This window comes from Lissotriton helveticus, chromosome 12, assembly GCF_964261635.1.
Source record: "Lissotriton helveticus chromosome 12, aLisHel1.1, whole genome shotgun sequence".
NCBI classification, from domain to species: domain Eukaryota; kingdom Metazoa; phylum Chordata; class Amphibia; order Caudata; family Salamandridae; genus Lissotriton; species Lissotriton helveticus.
The window spans coordinates 251,390,933-251,415,533 of NC_136073.1; the positions used below are offsets into that span (position 1 = coordinate 251,390,933).

The following is a 24,601-nucleotide window of genomic DNA, read 5'->3' on the forward strand; positions in this document are numbered from 1 at the left end:
TCCCACCTCCCATTCTTTTTCTTTGAGTTTTTCATATGTGCCCGCAGGCAACAGGACCTTTAACATTTTAATGATATCAGGATACGTGTATTCTCCCATACGGAGCATATCCTTTAATTCACGGTGGAACCCTGCTGGAACTTTATCGTGACAGGGTATTAACTTTTTCATTTCCAGAAGTTCTATTTTCGTGATAGGGGTGTAAACAAATACTCGTTCTAGATCACCCCCCTCTCCCTTAACTGGATGTACTTCTCGTAACGGATTCTGTCTGTCGATGTAGAATGATTTTCTTTCTGGGGGTGGAACGGGAACAAAATGTGGATTCAGGAACGTTCTGTATTTGTGGCGCTGTTCTAAAATGACACTAATTAAATCGGTACCTAGACCTTTCCATCTGTTTAGGAGTAACTCGTTCAGTACATCATGTAAAGGACCTGGATCAGAATGCTGATCCTCATACAGTGTAATGAGGTGCTGGATCATATACGTACCCACCAGACGCTGCTCGGCTGGGGGCAGTTTCAGAAACGTTTGAGCCACTATTTCATCTGGAAACATGGTAGAATCACTAGTCCATCGGACCGCTGATCGGGCTAGTTTTTGTTCATGCATTGTACTAAGCTCGCTATAACCTATTCGTGATTTCAGAATTTGATCGGTGGCCTGGAATACTTGTTCAAGAGAACACTGTTCTGGTACTGGAGGAGGAAAAACTTTCTTGTAATCTAGGCGTGAATGTCGATCGGAAAATCTAGTTCTACCTACATACGCTATTCTGGAGGGATTCTCGCTGTCTACCTCTTCACTAGAAGAGTCATTCTCTTTCTCGGTTCCTCTTTTTGCTTCCTCCTTCTGGTGTATACTTATACTTTCCTTACGAATTTTCTTGTACATACTTTCTACACTACCTTGTGTTTTCCCTCGGCTATATTGTCACTCCACCTGATCAGGCCTTTCATCTCGTCTTTGTCTTTATCAGGATCTTGCTCTCTTATTAAACAGTTAATCAAGAACTGTAAAATCATATGTTGAATCTCGGCTTTCCTGTGTGCCATAGCTTCGTGAATACTTCCTGGATTCTCCCCTGTACGGACAAAACGATATATTCTGTCTAGGTGTTCCTTCATGTCAGGCAGGGTGACCAAAAAGTTGGCAACCCGTCTTAAACGTACTGAATATAATACCATGTGATCTTCGCCTGGAACTGGATCATATATACAGTCAGTAAGAAGTCGCTTGAGGTCTGTGTATGTAGCCACTTTTGGCGTACGCTGTAACGCTGCTTCTCGCGGCGTCAGTCGTCTTACTTGAGGCGGGGTGATAGGAGCACCTCCCCCCGCTGCTCCTGAACTAGAATCGTCAGTTAATACTGTACGTGCTGGTAAAGTGACTGGCAAAGCGGGTACATTTAATGTGGGCTGGTCCGGGGGTACTGGCACATTAACTTGGTCCCCGGGACCAGTGGCTGGAGGAACAGGAATTACATTATTTACCGGATGCTGAGGGTGAGCGGGCGGAATACGATTTGCATATGCTGGGACTGTGTCGTCCAAGTAGGACGAAAGAAAAATTTCAGCAGCGGTCGGTTTATGACGTAGCTTAATCAGGACCAATGGTGGCGGTAAATTACAGAGTGCTTCCGGGGTTGCCTTCGGCAAGAAGAGGATACATACCTTTAATAAGGGCATTTCTCTGTCTGACTGTTCTGCTCTAACTCGTTCACCTTCTTCGATTAATTCCCTTTCTTGGGCTTTTTCTGAGGATTCCCTACTTAATTCTGTTTTTCTGAATTCTTTTTCGGTTCTTCTATGAGATTCTTTGCGCCATAACTCGATGGCATCTTTCTGGGATTGTCTGGCATTCTTTTTCCATAATGCTTCTTCTACTCGCATGATGCATTCGGCATCCCATGTACCTGATACAGGCCATCTATATTTCTCTTCAAGATCCTTCGTGTAATCCACCCATAAGTCTAGATATAATATGGCATCTAAGCCATGCTTGTGATACATAAAATGTCCAGGACTGTCCCTAGGAGGGACAGGAACTGCTTCTTCGAGTAACCCTTTTTCTCGTCTTTATCTGACGTAACTTCGAAGAGGCATGGCTGAGTTGTACTTGCGAACACAATAATCACAGTAATGAAATGGCAAACAAATCACTCATACCACGACATAGAAATACATTAATAACAGTTCGAACAGAATACTACCTGATACACTGAAAACATAGCACTTGAATTTCTCGAACGGACTTACTAGAATTACTGGATGCACTGCTAAAACAGTACAGAACATACCGGTCTCGTAAAGAGACACGTCATACCGTATCCACCTAGGTGAATACTTCGGACTGGATCTGTGTACCCAAACCCATCGGACCAGGAACAAACTAATGAACCTGTCTAGATACTTCCCCCGCAACGGTACTCACCGGGAAGCAGAAACTGGAAGGCCTTGGACTGGACTGCTACGACGTCGGACTTCGGACTTCAGAAACAGGTGGGCCTCCGGATACCTCGGACCTTGCTCTCTCGGCTTGGGCTCTGGTCGGGACGAACCGCATTCCTCACCGCCTCGTCTGGATGCCGGACCGCAGTTTCCGTCTCCTCCGTGGGCCTGAGGGAGACTTGAAGCAGAAATATCTGCACGTGCACGGTAGAGTTCCGTCACGGCTGTAGAAGGGTCAGGGGGCCTGCGTTACATCGCCGGCGCGTGGGGAAGGGGCTCGTCCCTATTCGGGCGCCATTTATGTGGTAAATAAATAATTAATTACCGGTACTATTTTTGAATGCATTAATAAAACAGATAGCTCAATAAATAAGAGGCAGGATCCGATGTATCTGAGTCTAACAGGCTTTAATCAGGCACAAGGGAAGGGACGGGATCGGAACAGCCTGAAATAGAATGGCACAGAAGGCAGCTGCAACGTCTCATTAACAGTACAAGGTATATATAGTAAAACATCACAATTACATTACATACAGTAGGCGTAACAAGTGACAAGCGTAAGATAAGAACACATGGGCGTGAAAAGAAGGCGTGCACGTAGACATGTGACGAGAACGTCACAGAAGTGTCATAAAGTGGGTGGATACATGGAGGGGGCTACCTGAGCAGCTGGAACCTTTAACCTAGTGGTGCGCGCAAACGGGCCATGACGTGTTACTGGGGAGAACTGGGGGCTATGACTTCTGCACTAGAAGAGGAGACTAAAGTCTGCGGTGTCAGGACGACATGTACTCCAGATACCAGATATGCTATAGGTACATGTTGATAGAATCTAAAAGTTATCAGGGCAAAGGCTACTTGACACTAAGGCTGGTGCATGCCTATATTCTACATGTATTGCGTGTGCTATGAATCTTCATGAATATTAATACAGTAATTCTCTTGCAAGGAGACAGACTAGACTATAGCTGAAGCTGTTTATGTGGTTCGCTAGCTTAGGAATGTGAAGACGGAGAGCTGAACTGATAACTAGAGGCATAACATATTCTTGGCAGGCAGGCAGAGCCAGGCCGGGCACCGCGCTGCGCGGCAGGAAGTAAGTGAAGGGTCAGGGATGCAGGTGGGGGCTGCATCGCTCCTCGAGTGGGTTCAGGAGACTGGAGCTTGAATCTGGTGTCCGGGCCCTTTTGAGGCCTAGAAACGGGGACAATGCGGGGAATATAACGTGTACACTGTAAAACGTGGCAACATAGGCCTAATACTCGTTGCTTTCACGAGAACTGGAAACTGGCATACTAGAGTTGGACACAACTATAATTGCGTCTTTAATCGATCATAGGGGGATATATGCATATCGATCATGCACATATAACATAGGATGGGGAACACGTAGGCACATATGACAAGGCAAAATTCAATTTTCCTCATCATGCTGCATCACAGCAACCTACTTTTTGACAAAAAGGACCTTCAGCCTGCAGGTTATGCTGGAGAAAGTAAAGACTCAGACCACCAAGGGCTATGAGTGCCCTTCAAATAAACACTGCCCCTCCCCGTAGGTGTTTTCTGCAGTCAGCCTTTCGAGGTGTATATATAATCTTTTTTTAAAACAGCGAAAATAAGGTTGTCGCCCACCACGTAGAGGCTGGTGCATGTTTTCCAGACTGATGTCTGTGACGCAAAACTATCAAATTCACCAGTCACCTACATAGTCACATAGTAAAAACAATAGTGCTTTGTACAGCCCCAAGTTATCGATGGAGCTGTAATCTTATAGGATAGGATGGCCCCAGTGTGCCACTTGTCTTGCACCAATGAATGTTCATTTTGTTAAATCTCTCCCATTTGCATAATTCAGCTCATAATTGCTAGTATAGCTAAATGTGTGGGGTAGGGCTTTTGAAACCCTACAGAAGACTATAACCAAAGGACGATAAAACATGCAAGCAATATTACTGTTACATATTTACATTTAGACTCATGAAATTCTCACTCGAAGGAATACAAAAACATTTAACATGCGCAGACAGGCAGCTGAATAGTCTCTGGCATGGCATTTCGACACGGAGCTAAGATCTATACACAATGTCATTCAATTAGAACACACAGCCCAGCAGGGACCGCTCCTCCTATTCTCTGTGAGACACTCTGAGGCCCCCTTGGGCAGAGCTTATCCCCTCAGCATCCGTAGGGAGGAACAGATGTTTCATCTCAATCAGTTTGCAGATTCCCGTCACCAGTCCGTGTTCTTCCTCCGGGGAATATTCAGCATTGAGGAACGGGGAAGGAAGACAGCAGCACACAGAACCAGGGCGCAGGCATGAAGATATAACTGGTTTGGCTGTGACAGGACGTGGTACGATGTAGCGTAACAGCCAAGGCCGTCTACTTTGGAGCTGAAGAACCCAGTTTGATTCTCTGCGTCGGCTCAACATTCTGTTTTTCTGGGCACTATTCTACATGTATGCACTTCTTGTCAAAGTGCAAAAATCCTGACCGTTTTCCTCAGGGGGGGCGTAGAAATCCACCAGTCGCATATGTTGCTGTGGAACTCTCGGAGGGCACGGCAAGTACCAAAATTGCGTTCTTTAATCGAGCAGTAAATAATTGTACCATACTAGAATTTCAAAGAACTCCTTGCGGCTGCCAGAAACTAGCTCAGGCGTAGTCTCTAACTGTGCCTCACACTGCACCAGTAAGGTGGATGCAACCCATGCAGGGCGCAGATTAAGGCGCATCGCCGTCTTTGCACAAATTGATAAATACAGCACAGAACATGCAGGCCACCTGAGACCCTACTTCCATGAGCGAGCTCTGGGAAGGGGGCGGAGCACCCAGCGGGAGCGCAGCAGTCCACCCAAATGGCGGGAGCGTGTTGACACGGGCTAAAGTCCAGAGATCAGTGCACAGCCTTGTCCAGGATCGGACATTGGGCTGAAGCCATTAACGAATTATACAGATCCCGTCCGCTTTCCATGATTTCAATGGTGCATTTGCCAGCAGCTGGTTAAACACAGGGTGGGTCTAAGACCGGAGCACGTACCGTTGCCCCGGGGGAGGAAAAGCGAAAGCGTGCCATGCGCATGTTGTGCTAAAACGCAGCATACGCCTGCACATCTCTTGTCCGGAGGAAAAGCAAAAGCGTGCCATGTGCTAAAACGCAGCGTACGCATGCACATCTCCTGTCCCTCTTCGGAAGAAAAATCAAATACCATAGATCTCGCCAAGCGAGCTGCGCATGCGCCGCTAGGCGAGACCGAACCAGTGGGCTGGCATACTCTTCCATCAGGCTCCGCTTAGTAGCTGCCTACCTTCAAAAGAGGAAACACAATCCCTTTTCAAGATCCTTGTTATCAAAGCTTTTATGAAGGGTTTGAAAGTCATTCCACCACCGGTCCTCAAATCGACCCAGTGTGGAATTTCAACATTGTTTTCCTTAAACCTAAGAATCCTAGCTTTGAGCCAGTCTGTTCGTGCCACCTTCAGTTCCTCTTGTGGAAGGTGGCCGCTATTGTCACAATCTCCTCTCTGACTGGTCGGCGAACTCCAGGCTTTAATGTTGGAAGGACCTTTACACGTTCACCAAGACAGTGTTGTCCTACTACCAACCCGAAGTTCCTTCATAAAGTGGTCTCTTCTTCACTTTAACCAGTCCATAGAGCAGCCAGTTTTCTTTCCCCAACTCAACTCTGTTGTGGAACAGGCTACCCATACTCTAGATGTGACGCGCGCTCTAATGTGCTATGTAGATTGAACAAAGGACTCCACTCTTTGTTGCCTTTTCAAAACTCCACAAGGGACTACCTCTGTCAAAACTGGGCATAACTGGGTGGATAGTAAAATGTATCAACATTTTATGCGAAAGCCTCTGGCTTTGCTAGGGAACATTCCCATGGCTGATGTCTGTAAAGCAGCCACCTGGCCTACACTACACACTTTCACAAAACACTATTGTGTGGATGTATTGGTGCACCAACAAACTAATGTGGGTCTGGCTGTACTGCGTACACCTTTTCAGTCCTCTGTTACACCCTCGGGCTAGCCACTGCTTAGGAGGACTGCTTTACAGTCTTTCAAGTCAAACTTTATTCGGCTATATTTCATAGCCATTATGTGTGGATGTATTGGTGCACCAACAAACTAATGTGGGTCTGGCTGTACTGCGTACACCTTTTCAGTCCTGTGTTACACCCTCGGGCTAGCCACTGCTTAGGAGGACTGCTTTACAGTCTTTCAAGTCAAACTTTATTCGGCTATATTTCATAGCCATTAAAGTACATAAAATCACAATAAAATTTACAAAGATCAGACATTAATAAAAAAAAGTAAGGGATGAGCAAACTACAGTTTATAAATACGTAAACAAAAAATCATATCATTTTACGCAAATGAAAAACACTTTTCAGAAATGTCGCAACAGAGGAAACAGTAAAAATATCCTCAAGTCTGTATGGCCAAATAGGCGGGGCGACAATGTCTCAAATTCATGTATTTTAAAATTGGCACAATCCATCTCTTTCTAGATATCAAATAAAATCTACAAAAAAATATGTATATCCGATTGATCAGAGATGTTATCGCAGGAGCATTTAGGCAAAACCCTTGCCCAGTCATTCATGGCTGGGAGACTTAGTAATATAAATAGGATTCCAAACCTAAATCTAATCCATAAAAACCTTTCGTGCTCTCATGTGTAGATTTAGATAGGGCTGGATAGTCCTTACATTAGTGACCATTTGATGAGATCAGTTTTTCTTGACATTTCACCTGTTTGTCTAAGACTAAAAAGGAAGTTTAGGCACAAGGATTTCAAAATCTTTCTAGTAATATTAGACATGGTTTCTGGTTCATCAAAAAACTTTGGATGTTTAATATTCTTACAAACAGTTTTGATGTAACAAAACCATTTTATCCTTTTGGCCCCGTCCAGTTTTAATGCATCTCCCAATATGAGTGTTTAGATGACATGTCTCGTTGGTCCACACCCGATGCCATAATAGTATCGGTTCAATTCTAATTAGGTCTTCCAAAAAGGGAATTCCCAGTTCTGTGTGGCAATTATAGTTAGACGTGCTCCTTGGAGTGCCAGTAGATAACGTAAAAAACCATTTTCGGTTACCTGTAATCTACGGACGTCTAAGTTTCCCCATATGCCTGCCCCATATAGTGCCACTGAGACACAACTAGTCTTATAAATGTAAATAAGCTCTTTAACTGGCTTCTTGCCCATTTTTTTGCTAAAAGATTTAACAGCCATAATGGCTTTAGAGAATAAAAGATTTCTAGCCTGTATTGCACTTTTCCAATTTCCAGTTTGATCAAACAGAATGCCTAGGTATGGGAAAGTTGGGGTGTGCTGTAATGGAGTTGATTTGATGTACATGGTTTTTTTCCTTAGACGGACATTGCCACCGCAGTTCATTGCAAATGTCTTCGTGCAATTTATTTGTGGTTCCAATTTCTCCATGAAGGCACTAAAAGACGAAATCATGATCTGCATGGCTAGGGGGTTCTCGCCATCTGCATAAATAAGTGCAGGTAACCGGCGAGCTGAGGTGTTTGGCATATCGGTACATTCCTGTAGAAGTGTGTCCTCTAGGTTGTTAATATAAATAGAAAATAAAACACACCCCTGCCTCACGCCCCTGCTGTTGGAACCTGGGATGTCGGGTCACTTAGGGTAGCCTGGCCTAGGGTAAGACATGCATTTCAGAGGCACAAGTGTGAAGGTTGCAAACCACCCAGCAGTAAATCCACGCAATGACACTTAAAAAGGGCACTACACCAATTTGTTATGAAAATATGTACTGGTTTATAAAAATAATATACTCTGCTCTTTGGTTTCAAAATTTACAACTTGGGCATTTCAGTTTGTCTTGGAAGCATTAACTATACTTTTAAATTCTAAAACATATCAATCAGCATTTGCAGTACATTACATTTGGTCAGACCTCCTAACCAAAACTGGCAGGTAATACTTATACTCCAATAAATCAGTTATGCCTTTACTGTACTCTGCTTTACTCCTCGGCAACTTCTCTTCACAGCATCACTCTAGGAGAGAAGATCAGCACTTCTAGATTGGCTAAATTAAATCATTAATCAACAATAGTGCATTTTATCAGACTCCAGCCTGTTAGAAAAGGTTACTACTAAGTGCACTATACTTGTCTCCCACAGCACCTACAACCCCCTCTCCGTGATGCAGTCACTGAGGATTTCCTCAAGATACTCCCCACTTTATGTAACACAGCTGTGGAAACTAACAGTGTCTGGGTTATTCTCTGATAACCTCTAGCGACACTCTCCCCCTTCAGTACACCTCCTTACTTGGGCCAGAATAGGCGGTGGTAGTCTGTGCCAAGGGACGTGGAAAATCACTGGGCAGGACAAAAGGGAGCCACACGCTATCAAGATTCCTCAGCCTCTGGGGCCCCTCAGCTTTCCTCTGCGTGGCGCCAAAATCCAGAGTCAGTTACCGCCGAGTCTCCTCAGCCGCTTTTGGCCTGCACAGATCTCCCCTCCCGCTCACACCAGCCTCACTATGGGCCGCTCGAGCAGGGGAGAGAAGTTCCCTTTTTCTTCCGCTGCCGGGGGACTCCTGGCACTCCTCCTCAGATCCTCCTCGCTCTGGCAAGGGACGCGCTATACTTCTGGGCATGCGCGAGGCGCTCACACTGCACCGCCTCTCACCTCGCTTCCAGACCCGCCTCCGCCTCCGCCTTCCACCGCGCTGGCTCCGCTGGCGAGACGCTGCTTCTTCCGGGCCTGCTCGGTCCTAGGCCCCTCCTGCACAAAGGAGTGGGATCGCTTGGGGCATGCGCGGTAGCGCTCCGTGAACTTCAAATCTGGGGCATATTCTCCACGACGCGGCCGGTGCCCCCGGGGTCTCACAGACGGCGAGATCAGCGCCGCCTCATGAAAACCGGCACCCTTCACCTACAAAGCGCCTCTTCAGCCACCACTCGGCGCCGCTCCCCACGCTGACACAGGGCAGAACAGCCCGATCTCTCCTGGCCACTGCTCCCTCAGCGCCCGCTGCTCCTCTTAGATGGCGCTCATCCACTGAACTAGGACAGCTCACCAGGCGCTGGCTGCACTCCGCACAGGTGAGAGATGACTCTCTGTGGGGTAGTTAAGCGAGGGGACAGTCGCTGAAACCAGGGCAGGATGGTATTGAGGACTAAATAAAAGGGGTGGGGGCCACAAGAATTGGCCCTCCTCCGTTTGAGGGAATCACAGCAGAAGTCCTTTCACTGGGCAGAGGACTGCACCCCACAATGCTGTAGTCTCCTTCTCCTGTCCACCTCCCTATTCTTTCAGTCCAGGGATTAGACAGGCGCCCAGGGTCTCCCTTAAACTTCCACAGCGGGGACAAGGATCCCAAAGGAGGAGTAGAGAAGTGGATTAATTAGGCTGCTTCCTAGTTCAAGAACTCAACCCTTTCACTAGCCTCCCCCCACCTTCCAAGATAGCCTGTCCTCCAGCTGACTCTCTCAGGTAGACAAAATGGTTGCCCCGCATTCCGCCTTATATAGGCTGTCCCTCAGTGGTCCAGAATGGACCAGAAGGTTCTGGAACGCCCCCTACTGGTCTATGGGCAAGTTCTGGGTTTGGCAGTTAAGGCAGTTGGTAGCCACCATTTTGTGTGGTTCCAACTCTTCCTGTCAGAACAGGCCTCTGGGCCTGAGGTGAAAAACTATGAGGGGGAAAAAGAACACCTATCCCCTTGACCAACACCTATAAAAAGTTAGTGGACAAAAATTATCAAGGGTATGAGGGGCAAAAAGGGACAAAATAAATAATAAATTGGAGGGACTACGCAAAAAAACCGGACAGGTCTAACACCTGCCAACTCTAAATTCCCGCTTGCATTCACCCCTCGAACCAAATCTAACCATTGCACTGGCCTCACTATATAGTTCTCTTAGAAAGCTAATAATATTTGCTTCAACACTCAGGTTAGTTAAGATAGTCCATAGTTTGCCATAATTTACAAAATCAAAAGCTGAGGTGAGATCTAAAAAGGTTAGAAAAAATCTACCTCCCTTAGCTGTTGTGTACTTATCTATCAAAATTGATAGATTAAGTGCTTGCTCAATAGTGCCAACTCCTTCTCGAAACCCATATTGAAGATCACTTATGATGTGGTGTTCCTCAGCCCATTTCTGGAGTCTGTCTAAAATGACTCTCCCAATAATTTTAATGGTAGAGTCGAGCAAGGATATAGGCCGATAGCAAGGACAGCTAGATCTATCTCCTTTTTTAAAGATTGGGATGATAGTTGATTGGTACCACGTATCAAGTAGGCCTACAGAAATAGCAGCATTAAAGGTTCTAGTAAGTAGCGGGGCCCAGAGACAAATGTTCATCTTGTATATATCTACTGGGACACCATCAGGGCCTGGTGCCTTGCCCCCAAGACTCAAGTTGATGCCCTTAATTACCTCTAAGTGTAAAGTTAAGTTGCTGCCCTTCTAGATGTTTTTCCTTAACCATAGGCGCTTTTATTAGATCAGTGGTAACTGGTACTGAGTTATATAGACTTTCAAAATGCGTGACCCAGTCCCCTTCATTTACGGCTACCTCTATACGGGCTTTAGAGCTGTCTTTAAAAAAAGGAGCATTGACTTCTTTACAAAAGGCAGTCATGTCCTTTAATTCCGAGGCCTCCATAATGTCAGTCCATGCTTTCTTTTAACAGCTGTTTTGGGGGTTTTAAGTGCAGTCTTATACTCTTTGCGAAGGGTCTTTACAAGGGGTTGATTTCTTACTCGCTGTTGCAGGGCTAGTTTAAGTTTTTTGTGCGCCTTACTGCAGGCCGGTGTAAACCAGCCTCTGCTTTTCTTTTGGTTTTTGTTAGCCTTGAAATTAACCCAAAGACCCTTTTTTTATACTTGCAATTATTTCTTTAAAATTCGTTATTTCAACATCCTCAGATTCCGGATCCAGACAAACATCAAAATTTGCGCTACAGGCACTAACAAGTTTACTGAGAACCTCAGGGACCACCCTAGTCCATTTAATGGCATATCCGTTTTGCCTGTTTATGTCTATGTCCTTAGAAAAAGCCACAGCTCTTTTATGCACTGTTAAATCTACGTCCAGAAGTTCTATCCTTAAAGGGAAATGGTCACTAAGAGGAGTATTTAAGACATTGCATTTAATGATACAATCCCTGTAACATGATGAAATGAGTATGAAATCTATGGTTGACATCAATCCTCTGCCATTAAATGTTGGAGTAAATGCGGTCTTGTTATGGCACAATTCATTTGCAAACCCTAGATCATAAGTAAACAGGATCTCTAACACATTCCCCAACATTGAGTGCTCAAAGAGATAGATTAACGTCCCTTTCCATGGTTAGGCCGCAATTTCCTGTTCCGGATCTATCACAAAGAGTACAATTAAAGTCCCCACCCCATATTACCGTATACAATCTATTAGAGCCATTAATAATACCATCTAGTTCGTTATTCAGAGTTTAAGTACCATCCCTACATCGGCAGGAGGAATGTTGTTATAGAAGTTAACTAATAATATAGAGACAGCACTACTAAAATGCACCCCTACAATATGGAAAAAGCAGGTCTGAAAATACACTTGAACTTTTTTATAAATTAAGCGATTTGAGATATACATACACCCCCTTTCGCTCGTCCATGTATAGAACTAACAGCGGGAATCGATAGTTTTAAAACCGCTCGGATGATATTCGCTCTTTACCCATGTCTCTTGTAAACAAATTAAATCACATTTTTCCGTAAAAAGCTTCCAATCTGGGTTCTCTATTTTTGCCTGCAGACCAGCTATATTCCAGAATGTAATAGACCATTGTTTGCCAAAATTTTCAATAAGACCACAGCTAGCATCTTGGACGCTGTCTTGGATAGTTCCCTTGGGACCACATCCCAAGACTTCCATGCCTATAGAGGCTTCGTGGCACTTAAGGGACCCACTATGCTCCTCCAATAAGCTATCATGTTTAACTCTGCCAGGGTCACCTCTATTACCATCACACCTCCCTTTCGTGGAATTATCCCTTGTCGAATTACTACTTGTATTAACAATGTTTACCTTCCCTAGATCAGGATTACGTGCATCTGCTTTAATTTGACTGTTAAGCCTATACCCACAAGGGGAAGTCTTCCTCTGGCGTGATGCATTGAGTCATTCATTTTCATCCAGACGAGACAAGGGGTAAAAGAAATTTGTTAATGGTATGTCCCAGTATTCCCTAGGATTGTTGTTATGGAGGTAATTGTTATTGGCCAAGGGTTGTTGTGAGTTAGCGCACGTATATTGAAAGAAGGAGTTATCATTCTTGGTGCCGGATCTATGAACTATTTGTTTCGGGACAATTTTGTCTATGTTGGTACGTGTCTCCAAGTCCATGATGGATAGTTGGTGGGCATATGTTGGTGGAAAGGGGTCATGGTCACTATGATAACTAAAGACAGCCTGGTTCCGGGTTGTATCGGGTCTGTGGCGCGTCAGATCTATACTTCAATGGGGGATGACTCGCAGACCTCGTTGGTGGTTTATTAATGTGCGTCATCAGAGCTTCAGGGTAAAAGTAGCTCAGATTCCACGTAGATATGCCTCCCTCACATCTCCCAGGGAACCAGTCGCTGATATGTGTGACCAGTCTATGATCTTTAAAATTGACTATTATCACACCCCTTCAATCTGTTTAGGTCGTATCCCCACCCAGTTGCAGCGTCTCACAGAAACTATATCTCCATTGAGATGCGGGGGAAGTGGTCTATTCTTACACAGCCAATGGATAACTTTGTTTTTAAGGCTGGAATTATATTCAATGTTACCACCTGACAGTCGGGACGCCTGTAAGAATAATAACCTAGTTTGCTGAATCCAGGGGTAAATCTACGACATTACTAGATTTAGTTCTAGTTGTATTAACAGCCTTAAAGGGAAGATCATTTGTCTTTTGATCTTTTTTTAGGTCTCCTGAATGGGTTTCCATTATTTGTTTTCTCAATGGCTGTGACAATTTTAGTGGCCACTAGATCATTTGGTTTTTTAGCAACTGAAGTTTTATTAGTTGGGATAGTATCAGAGTGTGGCCTAGAAGGATTAGTAAGTTGCTGTTTAACTGAAAAATGTGTTTTGCTTGGATTTTTAGATGGCTGTTGGTCTGTCGAACTTTTCTCAGACATAATCTGATCCATTAACTCCCCCAACCTTTTAACCCTTTCGGTAAGAGGAAGTATTAATGATTTTAAGAGGCTTTCAATGTCCTCCAACAGCCCTTTAGACCAGCAAATTGTTTATTCGAAATTTGCCCCTAATTATATTGAATCAGCCTTCCCTGCATCTGTAGCTTTCTTATGTGAGGGATATATGTTACTAGTGACGAAAGGGGGAAATCTAACCCCCTTTCTAGCCCCTCCCTTTCTTCTCCGCTTCCTTGGTGGAGAACGGTAAGCACTACTAGTCACTGTAGAAAAAGGTTTTTTGGACTTTTTATCAGATACAGCGATCGGATGAACATCTAGTACTAAGGGTGTGAACACAGGAGAAAGTACATTTATGTTATGGAGGGGTGCCACTTCACTAGGTACGGGTGTACTTAGATCAATCAGGGGATTAGATGTTTGTGTTGACTCAATAGTGTTGGGTTCAGAAGGAGCTATGGTATCATCTAAAACTATATGGGTGTCTTGGAAAATTAGGGGTATATTTTCTGTGCTAAATAAATCTGCATCAGTTTATTTACGTATAACAATCTAATATACATGTATCAACCTTCTGTGAGGGTAAAAGTGGTTGTTTTTTGAGTAGTTCTATAGAGAATCTACGTTCGGCCCGCCTTTCTGCCAACGTAATCTCTCGGTCAACCTCACTTTTAGCTCTGGCAAAGTATTTGTCCAGTGGGCCAAGAATGGATACCCCTACAGAGCTGGGTAAAGAATTCAAATCAGATGAGGGCATCTTTGGTGTAAGACAATATATAAAACTACGTTTATGTAAAAAGGCCCTTGAGCCGAGTAAATTAACAATTAGCTATAAACCCAATTTATACGATACCAGTCTTATGTTGCGCAACTTTCAGTAGTATGAATAAAAGGGGCAATCTATAGACAAAGTTGCGATACCACTGTATCGGTGTCCAAGTGTCAGGGGGGGTGGCCCAGCCCGGCCTCCTTCGGCCAGACGGTCCCGCCCTTGTCCCGGGCTTCTCCCGCGCAGCGGTGATAACGTTCTGTGTTATATAGGGAGGTGGCTAAAAGGGGCGTAGCCAACAGGGAGAGCGGCACCAGGTGGTGATTGAGTGCAGGTCAGCAGCAGGGACTCTTGGGAACTGGAGTCCTGCAGCAGACGCGCTCGCAGCCCTGCTCTGGAGATGCCCACAGTTTTAAACAACCTTCTCCCAAATGTCCTCGGAAAACAAAGCACCACGCAGCGGGACCCGCAAAGCGGGTCCGGCCAGAAGTAGCGCTATGCAGGTGGGAAAGCGCTCTGGGTTTCTAAGGCGCTATAGGCTCCAGCGACGACAATGTTCCAATCTCCTGAGCAACGAGTCAACATTCACTCCTCAGTTTTCCTCAGTCTTTCAATTGCATGTGTATCTACAGCCATGCATGCCTCAAACGGAAAATGTTACTTACCATTTAAGCATGTCTTAATGGCATGTAGTGCTGTCAATTCACATTCCCCCACCCATCTTCCCCGAATCCTTTCGATGTTGCAGACGTTCTTCTTTAACTTCGTCTGCATGGTTCTTTTTTTTATTCCGTATTGCCACGCTCTGTTTCCATCCTCGCCTGCCGTGTAGAAAACAATCTAACCATGGAGGCGATGCCCATGCGTATTACCAGCAGTAGATGGAGTCACTGTTCTTTGGGACTTGAGAAGACTTCCTGGAAGAAAAGCAGCCTGAGCCCATCCAGGTCCGACACTAGATAGCAGGAGTGTGGCATACAGTACTGTAGATTCAAATGCTGTGCAGAGTAGATGCCTTCATGGTAAATAACTTTTCTTCTACAGTACTTTAGATCTATCCATTGTCATATGCTTGAAGGCTGTGGCCTCCCTCCCGCATACTGCTGACTTGATCGTCAGTTACTATGGTAGACTTCATCATTCTTTCCCGAGTAGTCCTTCGAAACGGGCATCCTTGGTTTCTTGTGAAGATGCTGTCATTGAACATTCATTCATTTATGTATGTATAAACCGTTCTGATACTTGGGATTGTCCTGGCGCGATGGAGAAAAGCAGCAGAAGACATGGCGGAGACCAACTTTGCAGTCGATTTTCAATGTAAACCAAATTATCCTGACCAACACACTACAGGTTCTCAAGTCTGGTGTTCATGTCACTCCTATACAGTTTCTCTATTTTGTAAGATTTGGGAACATCGTTAATGGCCTAGAACACCTTGGAATATGTTACCATGTTAAGACATAGTCCGATTTGGATGTGACAGTTTCTAGGGAAACTAGACCAAAAAGTGCAATATTAAGACATTTTGGTAAATGAAGGTGTGCACTTAAAGAATAAACCGTTTCACCCAAGCCTCTAATTTATTTTTATATATAGACTAGTTTTAGCTAAGAGGTGTATTTTGAGTTTGTCCAAGTCATTGGGTTTCAGGGTTGGACCAGAGGTAAGAAGAATTTATTGAAAATAACTGGCTGCAAGTTCTTGTGATTGTGGCCATGAGCCTCTTGAAATATGTACTTTTGTTGCCTAGTTTGGGGGATGCTGGAAAATTGCTATCTTTTGCCTTCCGTTTTTGTACATGGGGTGGAAGCTAGTGGGTGATTTGTATGCAAGTAGGTCTGAGTTGGTGTGCTGCAGTTTTAAGTTGGCCCTGAGCACATCACATCTGACCACTGTAGTCCCACCAGGTAGGGCTCTTGTCTAGTGTCTGCAAGTAAATGTACACCCCTATTCTTGAGCAATGGAGTGATCTGGGATTATAACTGACGGTGAATATTTTCGGGCTGCTGCTATTGTCACAGACCAATGCAGGCTTTCGGGTGGAACCTCTTCTTGTAGAAAAGTGGAAGGAGATCTAAACTGCCTGTTGGATTCAGAGAAGTGCAGAGTTCAACTCCCTTGACTCCAGCTGTCCCTCCGCATTCTCCCATGAGTACTTTCTATTCTAATTGTTTAGTTCATACTGGCCACGGTCCTTACACTCTTAAAGTATTGCATTTGTCCACTGCCTCGAGTGTCTCCCCTGGTGCTCTCATTGGTACGTCTTAAAACCCAACTTGACCCAATCCTGGTTCCTAGAGTGATCTTTGGCCATTACCTGGTTTTGGTATATTAGTAGCAACCCACCCTTCTAGGTCTTAGCCTCAGCATGTACATGTAGTAGCTGCAGTCCACGTAGGAATTATTTTGTTTGCATGTTCAAGATGCCGGATTTGCTGCATATTGGCTTCTCTGGCACTGGCTGATATAAATGTGATTTCAGAATTCGTTCTGAAACTGATTAGTGTTGCTCGTCGGTGGTACATACTGCAGAACTGAAATCTTTTGAAATTTGACTATGCAGCAAAGTTCTGGCCTGCTTGCCATTCTACTTCTTGAAAGCATAATGATCTGTTAAACCTATTTTTTGTTGCAGTACGTAGCAACTGTTCCAGAGAATGAGCAAGAGTTTGAAGTTCAAAGGCTCACAGTGAGCGATAACGATGAAGCAAACACTAAAACATCCAATGCAGTCTACAAAATTGTGAAAGGAAACGAGGGTGGATTTTTTAAGATCACAACTGATCCAGCAACCAACGATGGAATCTTGACCACGGCAAAGGTATTGATACTAAGGAAACCAACTTAATTGAGGGAGAGAATGCTGCTTAATTTGTAGACCTTCCAGTTAATAATGGTGTTGAGTTCTCCTACTGCATATAGTTGTGGGTTGCATGCCGTGTAAAGAATATTCAATCTGCTCACAGTTTTAGAACACTTTGAGCGATGTTGGCTTTGTTTACACTAACTGAAGTCTGTGTTGAGAATAATTGGGGAAAGTGTAACCTGCCTGCTGTTAATGACTTAAGACTGACTGTTTAAGTGCAAACGTGTGATTATTTCCTTTGGAACCAGTTCGAGGTGAGCACATAGTTATGCGTTGAGAAATACGAGCTTAATCTCCTATGTAACAGTTGTGGTTCGAGATTAGCTTTACACTGGATGATCTGCCTTTGTGCTGTTATGTGACACCTGCAATATGTTCAGTTAATTTTTGGTTTGAGAATTGATGTAGTGCACATTGTTTTATAGTGCATTTAGTTCTCTCTATCTGAATCAACCTTGATAAAGCAATTGCTAGGTACTATCCTTGAAAGGTTAACCTGCTTCTTGGGTGTACCCAAAAAAGAAATCCGAAAATGATAGAATCCTACTTATGAAAATCGCTTGCATCTCGGTAGGGGTTTGCATGTATAGTTCAAGCTTGTACAATTATAGCTTGAAGGTTGTTTTTACCTATCCTTCATAAAATAACGTTATTACTCGCCAATCTAACTTGATTTGTTTTTGAACTGAAGAGGGTTAGGTTTTCCTAACGAATGTGTGCAAGTTAGCGTGTTTTTTGAAAAAATATATTTCAAATGTTATTTATATTTAAGATTACAGTTAGGCATATCAACCAGGTCTGTCCATTTGTGGCTTGATTGTGGTATTCTGTGACACTATTCCACCTACTAATTCAGTTTCTGTTAAACCTATTCAACTTTACACCCTTGCACCCCTTGTCATTTTCCATTTGTCCTTCGCCTGTTACAAATTACTCCACCAGCTGCCATTTTGTATTCTTCCCCCATCTCCAAGCTGTCCTGCAGAAGCAGGCCATATCATTTCATGCAAACTTTACCCCTTTGCAGGGACTGGATTTCGAGGGAAAAGAGCAGCATGTGCTCTTCATCACTGCAGAGAACGAGGTTCCCTTTGTTCCTGGTGTGCAGACATCCACTGCCACGGTCACTGTGGATGTGCAGGATGCAAATGAGCCACCATTCTTTGAACCACCTATCATGAATGTAGAAGCCGCTGAAGACTTGAAATTGGGACAGAGGATAGCCACCGTTCGAGCACAGGACCCAGACACAAAGCAGAACCAGAAAATTCGGTAAGAAAACCAAGAATTAACTTAGTCTCCTGGTGCATTGAATTGTTCAATAGAAACATTCTGGGTATGTTTGTCTAATGTGGACAAGCCTTTGCTTTCTGGTTGTAGGTCAAATATGAAGATGATGCTTATTTATTTACTGTAATCGTACAGCACTTCCTGAAGGAAAGTCGATCTGGTTTGAAAGAGATCACCTTTAACCACTACATTTAAGGGACGTTCTGTTCACTGATAGCTTGTTGGTTCACACATTTAGCTGCTTACTCTGCAAGGAAAATGTTGTCCCTATATGAAGGTCGAAATATCAAGCTGCAAAATAACATAACCACCATCTCATCGCGGTAGGTTGGTGATGAGTTAATAGTACCTCTATACTTGAGTAAGATTACTTAAATGCCCCCATTTGAGTAGATTGACCATATCAAGGTACATCGGCAGCTCGGGAGAAGTGTCTAGTCTGTGGCTGCTGTGGTCCTTTCTTGGATTGATGGGGCGGTGTGTGGATATTGACCCCACTACCCCCTCTTCAGGAGTTGGATTGGACTCTAGTTTGGAGGTCAGACAGAAGGAAATACTGTGTATTAGATGGGCAAACTGATGGATCCCCCTACGTTTTTACTCCTATTAATCTTCATTCAGGTCAGCATCTAGGTTTTTACATAATGAATGCTACCTTGCTCTTTGCCTGATTTTTGATATTGCAGGAATAGATGACTAAATGAACTCCTACCTTTTCAGAATGGTTGGCCAAAATGCATAGCATAAAACAGCAAAAACAATTAACCGTAACTCTCAGAACTTTTTGTTAACATTTTCTACTGTCCATCGTTTTTCTCTGGTATATATTATTGCAATGTATCTGTTTACACTTATGTAATTGTACACAACCCATATGGAACTCATGCAACTGCTTCTATTCTTCCTGTGCACACAATTGCTAAATATCTGTGTACCACATGTAATTCTTCCCTACATGGAACTTGTGTAACTTCTATTCTGCTAACTATGTAACGCGGTCTGATACCTTTGGGTCATGTTCATGCTATATGAAACTCTTTAAATAGAAGCCCTCCAAAACCAAGCCAAGGATGATAAATGCCTGTGCTCATTTTGTGGACTACACTTGCTCTCGATATATGAAGAGTAATGCCCCCAATGGACAGAGTGGTTTGCTGCTACTCAATTACACCTAAAACATAGTAGACTGGCCCGCATTTGGGTGGCAACTGTTTCGATGCCACAAATACGGGCAGCCAGTCATTTAAGCAGATATCTGTCCAATCACTCCCACGATTTAAGTTTGGTATGGCCATGGTAGAAGTAGCACCCAAATTTCCATTAGGAAAATGAATCCTGTGATACTCAGACCTCACTTGTGTTACCAGTGCAGGCAAAAAAAAATCCCCTAGACTTAAAGGCTAAACTAACAAGAAGCTATAAAGGCTATTTTAAGGCTGGTGATGAATATGCAAGGAATGCGGTTTAAGGAGGCAGATAAAAATGGAGTTGCAGGAGGAGGACAAAGTAGTTTAGTTTTTTTAAAAAAAACTTGCTTCCCCCTAAGTGAATGCAGAAGTAGTGGAGGTTAAAATGGTTGTAGGAGTGATGCGATAGGATTCACTCGTATTGAAAGAGTATAGGCTAAGACTTCATAGGGAGGAGCCAGACACAAAAAAGGAGCTATAGAGATACAGATCAAGTCTCCCTCCCCTCATAATATTCAATCCAAAAAAGACCTAATCTAATATGGGATGACAATCCTTGTGAGCATACCCCAAGCCATATCTTGGCTCAAATATTTAACAGCTACCACAATGCTGTCCAGTCCTAAGTGCTCCTGTCCATAATTTAAAAAAAGTTTGTCCTTCCCCCATTATAAAATCATTAACATGCATTTCAATATAAAGGAAAAAATGTGCAAAGGTTTGGAGATGCCTCACGGAAACACCACCAAGGGAGCTGCTGATAGGTTTTCACCAGTGTGCTCTGGTTCTCATCATTGGCAACTCCCAATCCATAAAGTTCACAATTATTTAAATGTGTGAAAAAGGTAAAGCACGCACTTGAAAAAATCTCCGAGTGCAACCCTATCTGACCCCTTCTAAAGAAGCAAAATAACCGCTGACTTTCGCTTCTCCAAGCGTAAAACGAGCTAAACGACCACTGGCAAAACCATCAATTTAATCAGTGCTGTGCGTCTGCTCAATTTAAAAACATTCCATACTGTCGCAAACCATCAATTTTTATGGAAGGCCTACATGTTTCATTGACATTCAAACTTCCTGCAATTTCTTCAGGGCTAGGGAGCAGTCCGTACCACACTGTCAATTCCATAATGTACGTGTGGAAATATGACAGACAAAGTTAGCACAGCACATGATTATAAAACAATACACGCCAAGCGTGTTGAATAGAATTTCTAGTGCTCACATATATGGAATATTTACCTGGAAGTTGACCGATCCGTGCATACCAGCAACCCCTTCTCTTAAGGGATGTGTACGCTTCCACACCACCCACATGTTATCACGGTTGCTTTATGTCAACCTGTTGGTGGGGGGGGGGGGGGGGGGAGCACTTCTTATCGATGGTGGTATTTACATAGTAACTCACTCCCGCCATCACAATTGTTCTAGATAATCCTTGCACTATTGTCAAATGATTAATTCAGTGTTTTCTATTCAGATACATCATGGGTAATGACCCTGCCAAATGGATGTCCATTGATCCAGAAACAGGCATCCTAACTGGAAACGGTAACCTGGATCGCGAGGACAAGAGATATGTGAAGAATGACACTTACACAGTTGAAATTCTAGCAATGGATAATGGTATGATTTTTCTTGCACAGGGGGCTTCCACACAAATGTTTTTAAAAGCACAGTCTTCGATTACTGCATAGGTCATAAAATTAAAACAGAAGTTAAAGTTACATTCAAGGCATGTGGCTGTAGATGCACATACTGTGCATACTCCTGTCGTTCTGTGTTAGGCTTGGATGTGTACAAGTTGTTTCATTCAAAGAAGGCTTTTGAGTCCGGGGGTACTGTGACTCCACTTGGTACTAATGTGCATGGTCACTGACTCCATTGTCCGATTTTCTTTCTGCTGTCTGAGGTCGGACTTGTACTTATGTGCTCTTGGTCAACACTGTTGCGGTGCGGTTTTCGGTTCACACGGTTCCTTCTCTCAATCGGTATTGTACTTCAATCGTGTCTCCCTTTCACTCAATCTCGAGTCGACTACTTATTACTTATTCAAGCTGGATCTGTGTCGACCGCAGCCCCTCTTGGGCATTGCCAGTTGTGACCTGCTCTGCCTTGAAAAGGCCTTTGAGATTGACTGCTTCCCGCTCTGGCCACCCTGACACCAGCACCAGGCAGACCCTCTGCAGCAATCACATTAGCCTTAGTGCCTTCCGGAACCTTGGTGCCAAAAAAACACAAAGGCATCCTCTAGGTCGAAGACGTTGGTGTCGACCAGCAAGTCCGACACCAGTGATGCATCCTCTAGGTCGAAGACGTTGGTGTCGACCAGCAAGTCCGACACCAGTGATGTTGAGACAATTCTCCCTAGCTGCAGACTGCCCAGCCCAGACAAACGCCAGATTATTCACCCCCTTATGGACTGCATCCTTGCAAGCACTATGGGCCCTGCTGCTCCACCCAAGAAACATCAGTTCTTCGAGGTGGCCTTGGACATACATTTTCCAGTTAAATCAGGCAAGAAAGCAGATAAGGCTACCAACTAGCCCCTTGCACCACCATTCCCGCTCCCCGTTCCTCAGCCCTCCCCGCCTGCTTCTTAAGGGAACACCCTTGACATCACACCTTGGCTTTCCACACTCTGACACGGGTGGGCGTGATGACTCATTTGACACTACTCCCCATGGTGATCCAAGGGACTCCTAAGATGTAGATCCTCCAGGGGGACGCAGACTCTGCCATTACTCTTCCTGCAAGCGCTTATGTTTTAGAAACTTATTGGTAGGACTGCCTCCTTTCACAAGGTGGAACTCTAAACCGAGCCCTTGGAGGACTTTCACTTCGAAATCCTCTTGCACTCAGTATCTTCCTATGCTCAAGGATATAAATTCACACGCCTGTCCAGGCTAGAGTTATAACTCCTAGCATGGATAAAAAATATATAGAAACCTCCCCTTCTAACCCAATGTCCGCTCCTGCTAAACTCTGTTAACCACTGCCCATAAGTGAGCCTGCTCCTAGGCCATCGGGGATGCCCCACCACAAGAAAAGGAAAGCAAATGCTTAGATGCTGCATGTAAACGGGCAACCACTATGCATAGCTAATTCTGTTTGATTTCTTGCATGATCGGATGGGGTCCATTGGGACAAACTGGAGGAGCTCCTCCAATATCTACATGAAGAGCATGGGTAAAAAGGTCAGGAGAGTTTGAGGGCATGCTCATATCCAACACACCTATCCTCTGTACCTTGGACACATCCGCCACCCCTGCCAGAGGGGTCCATTCTAGCATTCTGCTACACTGACACGCATGGCCCCGTATCTCTTGCTTTAAGCCAGAGTTTCAGCAGAACCTTCTGAACATCACCTTTGATGGTGATCTCCTCTTTGGTCTACAGGTGCACAAAGGATACAGAATCAGCCAAAGCTAGGGAGGGTTACTGCAAACACCAGCTTCCTGCAGATCCTTTTGCCGCTCTCCTTACCTTGGAGGCTCAAAGACCACCTCCTCTGAAACCTCCACATCCTATCCGCACACCCAGGGTCAGCAAATCTACCCCGAGGTATTACAGAGGCTCCTATAGGGGCAACGGTGCCAGAGGTAAGGTTGGCTCTTCAAAAGGAGATAGACCCACCACCAAACCCTGACATGCTTTCTTCATTACCTCACCCCCCTCTGACCACACATTTGTCAGGGAGGCACCTACAAGTCTTTACCTCATGGCAAGCAGTCACCTCAGTTCAGTGTCGGACATTATCCAACATGGTTATTGTCTGGAGCTCACTTCCATGCCTCCCACCATTCCACCTCGCAAACACTCACAGGAATATTAGTCTGCTCCAGGAGGTAAAATCCCCCCCCTCGTGTTTTAGGGCCTATCCCTCGTCATCAGCAGGGTACTGGAGTATACTTCCTAATATCTCCAAAAGACTAGTCCCTCAGGCCCTTTAACGAATACAATCTTTCAGAACATTTTCACATGGTAACTCTTCAGAATGTCATACCGCTTTTCCATCAGTGATACTTTATGGCCACGCTTGAACTAAAGGATGCCCATAATCCCATACCAATACATCCAATTCATTGCTGGTATCCCAGATTGTTGGTCCGCAGCAGGCACTGCTAGTTTATACTGCTCCCCTTTGTACCTCTGGTGCTCAATTTCCTTGTGGCGGTGGGTTCACACATAGGGCATCCATGTTGTCCCATTATATGGATGATAGACTTCTCAAAAGTGCCATGAACCCACACAGGCCACAATAGATCTGCTTCATCGCTGTCACTGCTTTCTTGTTCAAAGCAAATAAACAATTCAAGTCTAAATAGTCATGCACCTCCTAGGCATGGCTCCTGCATTGCCATAGTACATCATGCCAGGCTTCACATGCGTCAGTTGAAAGAATGTTTAGTGCAGTAGTGGGTGCAGTAGTGGTCTCAGGTGGAGGGTCATTGGGGGTTGATCTTTATCGGCTGCCACAAATCAGTCTCTGCAGTAGTGTAACACCAACAACCTGTAGGGGCAGCCTTTCCTCGACCCGCTCCACAGAAGATTGTTTTGCAGCGTGAATCTTTCTGAATTCACTATGCTGTGCATATTCCGCAATCTGGTGGTTGGGTCCGGAATTGTAGTCTTTTTTCGCTTTTTTTTTTGTCGTAGCCCAGGTGGGCATCGACGTCCCACCATTTGGTGTACCTTCGGTGACGTCGGCTTGCTTCCGGCGGAAGCTACCACCCTTGGGCGCCATCTTCAGATTCTTTTTTCCGCCGTTGGGTCTGGATCGTCACGTGAAGCTCCAGAAGTTTTGGAGAAAATACAGCATCTCTTCAACGGTG

General features: G+C 44.5%; 1 protein-coding gene across 4 annotated transcripts in view; it reads left to right on the forward strand.

The window, feature by feature from the left end:
* The window catches only part of LOC144797609 (B-cadherin-like), a 696,579-nt gene that overhangs the window by 599,716 nt on the left and 72,262 nt on the right, over positions 1-24,601 (forward strand). For all 4 annotated transcript variants that reach the window (XM_078668297.1, XM_078668296.1, XM_078668298.1 and 1 more), the window contains 3 exons: positions 17,059-17,244; positions 18,317-18,561; positions 21,247-21,392. In XM_078668297.1, the coding sequence (XP_078524423.1) occupies positions 17,059-17,244; positions 18,317-18,561; positions 21,247-21,392 (577 nt within the window). The remainder of the gene's footprint in view (positions 1-17,058; positions 17,245-18,316; positions 18,562-21,246; positions 21,393-24,601) is intronic.